Genomic DNA, 10,730 nt, shown 5'->3' with positions numbered 1-10,730 from the left:
TCCGGATTTTGAAGGCTTATTTCGTCTCCTTGTTTGACTAGTACTTGGGCTATGTCGTTTAGGTCTTTTCTTACATATATAAATAGACATTAAACACTACTTTTGAAGGGGTTGTTGGACAGGAGGCAAGAATAGCTCGTGAAATACCAGTTGGGAGATAGAATCATCGATTTCTACATCCTTTCATCTTTACTTTATAATTTAGTTATGCAAAATATTTGGGATATTGTTACTATGAGTATGAGTAACTAAACTCCTAATCTAGGGTTTTGATGGAACTTATTGGATGACAATTTTCCTGTTATGTTAATATAGATTTACCGTAGTATTTTCTCTATTTGTTCAACTATGTTATTATTGTGGTTGGTTGAAGAGCTCTCAATCGACTGTGCCTATTTAGTGTGTATTACTCGGAAGAGAGTGCATATTTAGGTAATTGTTAAACAACATCACTCCTAACGTATATGAGGGATCAATACGGAGGGTTTAAAGGTGTGATTAGGAATAACGAAACCTTGGTGCGATCCGAGTGAGCCGTACTTAGTGCCAGCTAGCGTAATTCGCAAGAATATATCTAGTAAATTGTGGTAGTTACTCGAGAGAGAATTACAACACTCAGAGCGCTCATGATCGGTAGAGAAAACTTAGGCAAATTTATAGGAAACGTAGAGGAAAGGATTCGGACAATAGGGAAAATCACAACCTTAGATCATTCCAATTCTTGTCTACAACCTATTCGTAGTTAGTTCTTAATTACTGCATTTTCATTACGTGATATTTAGTTAGTAAACATCCAATTTGTTATTTTAATATTTTTAAATATTGATTACGTGAATTTGTGCGAGTCTAGTAGTTATGTTTAATAGGTTAATTCCCTGTGGGATTCGACTCCGGACTTATTAACCGGAATATATTTGCGACGACCGCTTAGTCCTTTTTATAAGGCGAAGTTAGGCGTGATCATATCTGCTAAAAGAAAACAAGCTAGTTCTCTTTCTTTCTTTTTTTCTTGGTGGCTTACAATTCATTTTCAAGTGATTATTTCGTGATAGTGACAGACTTATCTTTTCCTATGTTCTACAGATGATAAACTATAGTATCTGAAGCCTACATGAGATTGTTTTTTAATCTGTGTCATGGCTTATGGTAATTCCAGGTCAGACTCCTTTGAGTTCGTTCATCATTTTATTTCGTATGAAACTTAATATCTATGGTTTGACATGATTGAAGAAAATATTTTCTTGGAAAACGTTTTCTGGTGTGCGGTTGGAGAGTGCATAATGTTTTTTAGAAAAAAACATTTATAGAGGATTTATAATAATATTAACAAACCCAGATAGTGTTTTGATGAAATATTTTAGTATTAAAGATTGAAAATAATGTCTATTATTGGTTAAAGCACATATGAAGTACAGAGTTGAGAAAATTGTGACGAAAATTGACTTCCGTTCAAAAAGTGAAGGAAGTCATTTTTCCTCTGTTGGTAGAAAATGTTGTTCCTAAAAATATTTTCTTCAATAAACACCAGAAAATGACTTAATGTCTTATTTTCTGGAAAAAATTTCTGATAAAATATTTTCCATCGTACACCAAAAACATGTCTAGCTAGCTCTTATGTTCATTTCGTACCAGCAAATTGATCAAACTATATATGACATGGTCATAAGTTATTTTACTAAATTTCCGTTCTCACGTAACTTGAGATTTCAACACGATCTTGAAGCAACAAAGTATGCAACAAACCAACATCTAATGGAGATAATGTGATTAAGGTGAAGTATCAGATTGTTGGAATACAACAACCAGAGCCAGCCAGTAGAAAGAGTGATAAGAAGGATAACAGGTGTAGAAAATCCCTGAGGACCTATAATTCATAGATGGAAAAATAGCTGATATCTTTTTCGATTTAGAACTGCTTATGTTGCTCAATCTTCTCGAGTATTTGGGAGAGGAGAGCTTGTTATAGATACTTCAAAGGTAGCACTAAGATATACTTGAGAAACGGTTCCTTTATTGATATCACTGCAGCTCTGCCTTTACCACAATTTAGCCACTAGAAACATGTGTACTTGTTATTATCCTTAGTAGAATGAAATCGAACAGGTTTGAAAGTAATCTATTGCTTTGTCATGTTTTCAGGCATTAATTTGGGCTGTTATCCCTAATTTAAGGGGCGATTCAGTATCATTTTTTCCATTGTCATCACAAATCATCAAATGGTGTTGTGACAGAAACAGCATGGGCTGGAGCTGGAGCTACTTACAACCTGATGCTCTACATGTTAGCAAGCCATGTAAGTGAATTCTGAGCTTCTGTTCGGTAGATAATTCATCTAATGCTAAAATAATGCTGTACTGCACTAGATATTTTCTGGTACATATGTAGTTCATTTCTCTATTGAAGTACACAAATGCGAACATCAGTGTTTATCTTTCTCACAGTCCAAGACCATGGTACATATTGTCTGTTTTGGCCAACAAACCTCACAATTTTTTGGCTATGCCACATCAAGCCGAAAGTATGCACACCATATGAAATTGTGCTTTGTCTTATATAGTATTTCACTTTCTCCTCCCTTTCCAACATGGGATTTGCCTATGGTATTATATGCACCCCATTTTCAAAAACTTCCCAGCCTATAAGTCTTACCAGTCATTCACCTTGACCCGCCCTCACCAGCTGTCCTCGCATCATAGGCGTCACAACCTTTCATGTCTTATGAAAATTGGTTTGTTTATGAAACTGAAATCCTCCCTCCAAAAATAAATTAACATATAAGCAGCCATTTTGCTTTTGCAAATGAAGGTACTGGAAGCTTGCTGGTATCTTCTATCAATTGAGAGGCAAGAAGCGTGCTGGAAATATGCGTGCAGTCTTGAGAAGTCGTCTTGTGACTATGGATATTTTGACTGCCAGAGAGTAAAGGATCCACAAAGAAATGCCTGGTTCAATTCCAGCAATATTACAAGGCAATGTGACCGTAACAACAATAACTATCTGTTTGGTATTTCTGGTGATACTGTGGCAATTAGTGTGACATCTGCTTTGTTTTTCAGTAAGTACTACTGCTATACTGGACCTTGACTAAATATTTAAACAAATGCTTCATTTCAATATTCTTGCCAATATATCTAAACAATGCTTCATTGCCATCAAACATTCTAACAGAGAACCTAATTAGCGAACCAAAACCTTTGACTGACAGAATTCACAGGGAAAAATCAGGCAGTGTGGAAAACTTTAATCGGGAATTGCAAATTTACCGGCCTGATAGGAGCAAACTAATATCTAATTCTGTAATTTTGACCTACACACGTACCATGGTCTATTCTTTTGAATCAGTAACAGCATCTTTCAAACATGATCTCATAACCTCACACAGTTTGGAAGAAGCACCAAGGCATAGCTCCATTGCCTGCATTTAAAAGATCAAAATAATAGTTATGCCTAGCTCCAAAAATGTGTCAGGATCATACCGGTGAACCTTTTGAAAATAGTTTAAGTAGCTCGCTGGGAAATTTACAGTTAAGAAGGAGAACAGATAGCTAAGAGACAAATGTGAAGTGCAATCTCTAGTCTGTATATGAAAATATTAAACAAAACGAGAGACATAGCAGGACGTAATTTAGTAATCTAGATGAAACTGCCCAGCAAATAGCATACCTCATTAGTCTTTGGTGTTGACCATTCTCCAGTTATAAACAGTTGAGTGACCTCATTACGTGAAGGCATACAAGTAATCATTAAGCTTCCATCTTGGTAGCTTTCTTCCTCAGAAACGGGATCAATGACGAGGTTCTTTCCAAGACAAGACTAGAATACCAGAAAAAACAGTGAATTAGATGTCTGAAAATTCAGTGGAGACCCTGAATATTTGAGAATCTGGAAAAGCCTATGGTATCATATGATTACATGTCCCAACATTTGAAAGTTGCCATGCTAATTGTAATAAAGATGGCATGATATTATGCCTTAAGAGTACACATCCATAAAGGCTTCTAAACCTTAGTTCCATTAGTGAACCATAACCGAGTCTAATTCAGGCTTCAATAACCAATTATTCAAGTGCTTTAAAACTAGCTTGACCTGCCGATAGCAATGTTTCTTCTAGCCTCGATGATGATTAGCTGACCGACACTTATTACCAAATTCCTATACAAATATACTTATACTTCTAGGTAAACTTCGACTAAGAACAACATGAAATCATTGCCATTATTGCCGACTTATGGTCACGAGGCAAAGACACGAGTTAAGAGTGCATTTCCAATGGGATACAGGAAAAGCTAACAGCTGGATCTAAGTTGACTCATATTCTGGAAGTGAAACTGCTACGGCATTTCTTAGAAGGTGCATTCACTTTCCCAGTTGCTGGTACTACACTACTTTAGAAAGCTGTGTTCATCTTTATCCAAATCCTGACTCACAAGTTCTTCCATCTCTTTCATTCTCTTCACCCTTTAACATAGGAAACTCTTGTATAGATAATGAAATTTTGCAGACACTTCAGAGGATGCATTTTGAGCTGTCAGCCCAAAAGATGATTATATAACTGAAGTACTTCAATCGCCATAGTGTGGCAGTTGCTTAGACATTGTTTAAGTGCGCATTTACTCTGATTCAACCAACTACTAAAAAAAGCAGGAATCGGTTCAAAAACAAGTGTGTTTGGATCATGCTCTCCTTGCAATTCAGTTTACCACCCCTAACTGCAATAGATTACATTTGAGTGAAAACACACTTGGACAGATGAAAAATGCATATGCTGAGCTTCTAATACAACTACATGCTCAGTTTCTACTGATGAATGTGTTATGGAAGCACAACACTAGTCATCAGCCCCAACCTGGTCAGAACCTGTCACCATATCAGTAGAAGTTTAAGGACCAGAAGAGCTCAAAACAGAGTTATTGGGCAGGTAACTGATTATTTCTCATGTTTTCTTTGAATGCACTGCCAATCTCCTCTATATGCTCAGGGCCAGTTAAAAGGAAACACATCTGAAAGAGTTATCAAATTCACACAATATGGTATACACCAAAACTTTCACACTTTGAACTATTCCTCAACAACAAGTTTCCTAAGGCTGCACAAATACATATTTCAAAGGATTAGTCAAAATCTTTTTGGGAGCATACCAAGTAAGGATGAGCTTGTAGCTTAAGGCGAGGTAATGTATTTTTTTTAATCATATCAGAAGTGGAGTTTCTACTGCAATTAAATGAAAACAACAGCAACTGTCTGGGCTTCTATTCCTCCTAAGTAAACTCAGAAAATAAAGAATTAACAAGCAATAGTCTGATACATACCACAGAAACTGAGGCAACCAAGTCATACAGCAAAATTCCTGCATCTGCTAAAGCTAGACTAGCACATGATATGACCACAGGGAGATCACCTGCAAGCAAAACAAAGAGTTTATAATGGCAAAACATTTATTAAGTTAGTTCAAAAGTCATCAGTACTCAGAAGTAATCTCACAACGCCAATCTAATACCAATAACCTATTTATGGAAAATGCACAAAATTGGAAGCCAAATGCAAGTATACTTACCAGAAGGCAAAATATACAGTATAGCAAACTGAGATCACAATCTAATTCAACTAATTGAATTCTTTTATCTATCCTAAATATTGACACATATCATAAGACCGGTAAATTCAGGATCTTGCTCAAACCTCTTGGCCTAAGAAAAGGTACTAATTCTGAAAAAGGTACCCATTCTTCATTAAGAAAGAAGTACTGATTCTGAAACAAGCTAGTTGATTAGGATAAACGTTATACCCCTTTGCAACCCTACAAGTACTTCTTTGATGAATGAACAAAAACAAAGTTGACAATTTTCCGTGCTCATTCCTCTAATCTTTTATTATACAAGATCCTTTTTTCCATTTCTTGAGATATTCAAGAATAGTCTTCTCCCAGTTTCAAGTCAAATACCTGTACTATAGAGGATTGCGAATAAACCACAAAGGTAAAGATAAAGCTAGGATTCAAAACTTACTTCCACCAGATTCCAATACCAAAGCAAAAACATCCACAGTAGTCTTTGGGAAGGATTCCAGAATTATAGCACCCTCTAAAGCTTTATGTAGCATTGAGGAAAGTTCCGTGTTGTCTGATCCCTAACATAAGTGAAACTTCAGTTAAAGACATGGAAGTTAATAACAGAGCATCAATGACAAGGAGAAAGAATGATAAAAGGGGAACTCTGTTCCATCCTTGATATACCTGTCCATGATCAGGGGTGGCAAAAGTTGTGTAACTAATGTTACAATTTAAGCGTCCTGTATCACTGTACATCATTGCCTTCTTACTTTCCCTTGGCCCAAACCTAAAAAAGAAGACAATTAGATGGTTAGAAATTTTCCACCTAACAAAATTGGTAAACCATATACAGCAATGCAAATAACACCCTTCCTGGATGAATTGCCATACAATAGGACAACATTAACAGCAAATTGTTGATTAATGTTGACATCAAACTCTCACATTTATGTTTAGTTCTTTTTCTCTCCCTCCATACTGGAAGATAAAAGTCTACACTGTTTGCTTCCGCTGACTTTTTACATACACGAAAAGCAGGAATTTTTTTTTTGGGGGGATAAATCAGCAGTTTTATTCTTACAAATACAAGTGTGCATCAGCCAGCCAGAAGTCTAACCATCTATACATGCTGGGACTTTAACTTGTGACACAAAATAAAAATTGAATCCCCATTTTTAACAGTTTAACTTGTAAATGAGCTGGTATACACAATCCAACAAGGTAATAGAGCAGATAAAGGTCTTATATTTGAGTCTCACTGCCAACCAATGAACAACTTTCTTTTTGCTAATTTAAGTAGGGATAGGGAACATGGACAGCAAGAGAATAGGAATGATTGGCATTGTTGAATCACAGTAATTCTCTCCTGAAAAATGTAGCTCTTTCCATCCCTTCAATCTTCTCTCAAACTTTTGTATCAAGCTGCCAAAGATCATTATCCTTAGTTCCTCCAAAAGCTAGTTCAAGCATTTTGTTATTAGATCCACCACTCTACATTATCCAACTCATGTATGTTATACACCTCTCTGAATGGTAACAATTCAAATTTCCTCAAAAGGATTTAAAGACGCTATATGAATATTCTATCAAAGGATAGAAGAAAACTTGGTTGTTCATGTGCATATGGCTCGTAAAACCAAGATAATGCATGTGCTAGAGTGTCTTCAGTTGTATTTGTTGTCCATCTGATAACAAGCATAAATATGCATATTTTATTCTAGTTTTATATGCAAGTATTTGTTTTCTCAACATCTATGTAGTTGAAGCTACCCTGATCATTGGCATTCATACATTCCTACACCTCATAAATACTCGCGTTCACACCTTGAAAACCAGTCTAGAGATCAATTTGCTGATCAATGCACGGTGGAACTTTATTTATAAAATGCAAAACAGATCAGAAAATACACCACATGTACTGCACGCACAATCTGATATATATATATATATATATATATATATATATATATATCTACAAAGCAATGAAAACTTTGAACAGAAAAGGGGACGAGAAATAAAGGGAAAAAGGTGACAAACAATGAAGAGAAAGTGGAAGGTTGGAGGCAGTAACGAAATTAGGTGCTACGAATTAATAGACGGGAAGCAAATAAAGAGGGAAAAGGATAATACATAATTACAATTTCTCCAAATTGTGCTTCTATACCAAATCTTTGTTGGCCCTTCACTGGTAAGAGAGAAGAGAGAATGTTTCATCTTTTCTCATTTTCCCTTAAGTTGGTCTGCCCAACTAGGGACAGAATAAAGGTATTTGCTACAAAAGTGAGGAAAAAAATAAAAAGCACATCTCCTGCAGAATTTCCACCAGAGATTGATTCTTTCACCTGCTCTCAAGTTTCAAAAAAAAAACTGTAGATTGATCACACACTCACACAGATACGATGACCTTGGTGTTTCCAAACTCTGCATATGCTGATCCTGCAGCTGTACTCACAGCACCAGTCCTCAGATCTGCAAAGTTATATCAAAATTGCATCTAATGAGTGGCCTAAAAATCGATCATGTCGTGCCACAAAAACTCAGGAAAAGGAGTAGAAATAGGATGGAATATTTAAATGAAAATGGATATGAGAAAGAACTTAGAGTCTATAGAAATGGCAGGCAGTGCAAAACAAGAGAGTTAGCTCAGAGCACATTGAAAGCATTAATACATAACACCTTTTCAAAATGCCAACTAACAAAGTGTTCATCACAGCATTTCATGCAAAAAAACTAACAAGAACATATAATACAAGAAAATGTGTCGAAAGGGGATAGCTCATAGGAGGAGTAACAACCAGGAGATCACAAGTTCGATAACACTTGGTTGAGCCCGTCTGCTCAAGTCTTGATGGGCAGGATTACCTTGGCAACCTATGTTTGTAGGCTGGACAGACTATGGAGTGAACTAGCTGAGATGTGTGTAATGCAGCCCCAACACAAATGGAAAAAATGCAAGCAATAACTTAAAATAAAGCAGAAGATTGTGATCATGTCAAAATACTAGAATTAGCACCAATGGACTTAGACTGGTATTGACAGCCTTATTCATCACTCCTCTTCCTATGATTTTACACCTGTGCACATCTGCCCAATCTCCCCCTCCCCCCCCCCCCCAAATAAACCCCCAAAATAAACAAAAACCCAGCAAAACTCTCCCTATAACCATGGAGTATTTTTTGGATAATCATGGAGCATTTTCTTTAGGACGGTGGTGTCCAGGCCATCTTAAATGCGTCTCGACTATTCCACCGGGTACCTGCTACCACCCAACAGTAGAGGTACCCACCAACTCTACCCACCAAGCCGTAGGTAGATGAGGAGAAATAACCCGGTGCTTTTTTTTTGCCTCAAGCGGGGTTAGAACTTGAGTCATAGTTCTCGTTCTCCACCCACTCTATTGACCACTAGTCCACACCCTTGAATGCTCTATGGAATATAATTCATAATGTAGAAATTACAAGTTACACATAGAAAGTGCATATTTCGTCATTAGATATTTCCTCTAAAACTTAAAACTCATTTAACATTCTACTAACAGATCATCCAAAAAAGGAGACCCACGAAAAAAAATATTCACAGAGATAAGAGTGCGTGTGTGTGAAAGAGAGAGAGAGAGAGAGAAAGAGGAGTACAAGCAGGACGGCACTGGTAGAAGCTACGATTATCGGGGCGAACCCAATCAGCATCACCAATGGGAGTTCTCTTCTTCTTCCGCGTTGCCGGAGACGGCGAATATGTCGCCGGCGTAGACCCTGTTTTTCCGGCCATCAGCTTCTGAAATGCTCTGTTTTTTCTTTCCCACAAAGTATGTGAAAAGTATTAACGGCTGAAGTGGGTTTCAATTCGTTGAGAGAAAAGAATGAGTTCTTAGGGTTTTAATTATACCAAAAAAAAAAAGTTAAAACGGATAAATTTATTATCTGTGTTAAATAAATGTTTTATTGACATTTAGGCTCAATTCTTGTTATAAAATCCGTGGAAGAAAAAGTATAAATATGTGTTTCCTATTACTTAAACTAGTCTTATAGTGAATAAATTTTAAAAAATCATATCAATAATATTATTTGACTTACTATATTACTTAAATAAGCGTAGTTTTAAAAAAGAATATGTAGAAAGTTATAATTTAAACGATCTTACATTTCTTATAAATTAGAGTATAGTTTACTGCTAATTTCAATATATAAATTTAAGTATCTTATGTATGTTTATCTTGTCAAATATTGTAAATGGGTATGTGATTTAATATGGCCATATATTACAATATATAAATAAAAAATTAAATTATGTTATATATTATTACTATGAATTATTATTAATTTTAAATGTAATCATGTCGTTTATTTAAAGATATTTTCTTACTCGTCCTAATGTGCTTATGTGTAGTTTACAATAGTAAACTTTAATGTTTAGAAATTTAAGAAATAAATTTATATAGCTGAAATATTAGGAGTTTCTACATAGTTCAAATAAGAAAAGATTTAATATCAAAATTTTAATGTATTTCACTTAAATATTAGAAAAAATATTAATTTACACTTTTATCTAATGTGAAATTATTTTTTAAAGAGTAAAAAATACGAACGACATTCTAAGGGATTTCGTGCTTTTAATGTAGTATATAATATATAAACAGATATAAATATAGATAATTTATATTAAAAAAATTAATTAATTTTGATTAAATTTTAATTGATATTAAAATCCTAAATATAAGGACTTAGTTCAAATAAAAAGGATAAATTTAATAAACAAAATTTTAGTTGATCTCAAGATACTAAATATTAGGAAAACAACATAAACAAATTATACTTAATTTTCAAAAACTTTATGCTCAAGAACTCCTTCTACGTGTCTTCTTGACAAGTAGTGGTAGTTAATGTTTAGCCTTAAAAAAATTCTAATTTTGGTACTACTAATTATAAATGTGTTACACACTTTAATTAGGAAAAGAAATTATGTAAGGTAAATCTTAATTGATTTTAAAGTCCTAAATATTAGGATTCTATAAATGTTTCAAAAAAGAAAAAAATTAATAACTTAGATTTTAATCGATTTTGAGGTCCTAAATATTAGGAAAATAATTTAAATTACAATCTTGTCCAATATGAAATCTATTTTTAAAGGGTAAAAAAGGCTAACGACATTTCGCTAAGAATTTTCGTGCATTTAATATAATATA

The 10,730-nt window shown here is 34.7% G+C and overlaps 1 protein-coding gene and 1 long non-coding RNA gene across 4 annotated transcripts; one reads left to right on the top strand and one right to left on the bottom strand.

Moving 5' to 3' along the window:
• The first annotated feature begins 2,184 nt into the window (after positions 1-2,184).
• Positions 2,185-3,039, top strand: LOC108947828 (uncharacterized). The gene is made up of 2 exons (XR_011414391.1): positions 2,185-2,293; positions 2,806-3,039. It is a non-coding gene; the product is annotated as an uncharacterized lncRNA (long non-coding RNA).
• On the bottom strand, positions 2,367-9,431 carry LOC104110754 (exosome complex component RRP41-like). 3 transcript variants are annotated; one of them, XM_033660157.2, is made up of 8 exons: positions 9,181-9,431; positions 7,939-8,017; positions 6,233-6,335; positions 6,006-6,126; positions 5,310-5,398; positions 3,664-3,813; positions 3,320-3,415; positions 2,367-2,909 (listed from the first exon to the last, which is right to left on the bottom strand). In XM_033660157.2, the coding sequence occupies exons 1-7, from the start codon at positions 9,314-9,316 to the stop codon at positions 3,326-3,328; spliced, it is 768 nt and encodes a 255-aa protein (XP_033516048.1). In that variant the 5' UTR covers positions 9,317-9,431; the 3' UTR covers positions 2,367-2,909; positions 3,320-3,325. The 3 variants fall into 3 exon arrangements, with proteins under 3 accessions (XP_033516048.1, XP_009618689.1, XP_009618624.1); XM_009620394.4 differs by having other exon boundaries at positions 2,367-2,942; positions 9,181-9,430; XM_009620329.4 differs by lacking the exon at positions 2,367-2,909 and having other exon boundaries at positions 3,086-3,415; positions 9,181-9,430.
• Between the last annotated feature and the right edge of the window lie 1,299 nt (positions 9,432-10,730).

Source organism: Nicotiana tomentosiformis, chromosome 2, assembly GCF_000390325.3.
Source record: "Nicotiana tomentosiformis chromosome 2, ASM39032v3, whole genome shotgun sequence".
Lineage (NCBI taxonomy): Eukaryota > Viridiplantae > Streptophyta > Magnoliopsida > Solanales > Solanaceae > Nicotiana > Nicotiana tomentosiformis.
This window is presented reverse-complemented; position numbering and strand designations above follow the sequence as displayed.

Excerpts from the sequence above, each read along its gene's own strand:
- LOC104110754 (XM_033660157.2), bottom strand. The coding sequence starts at position 9,316 with ATGGCCGGAAAAACAGGGTCTACGCCGGCGACATATTCGCCGTCTCCG. Across the intron at positions 8,018-9,180 it reads CTACCAGTGCCGTCCTGCTT|ATCTGAGGACTGGTGCTGTG; the intron begins GTACTCCTCTTT and ends ATAACTTTGCAG. Across the intron at positions 3,416-3,663 it reads CAACACCAAAGACTAATGAG|GCAATGGAGCTATGCCTTGG; the intron begins GTATGCTATTTG and ends TTTTAAATGCAG.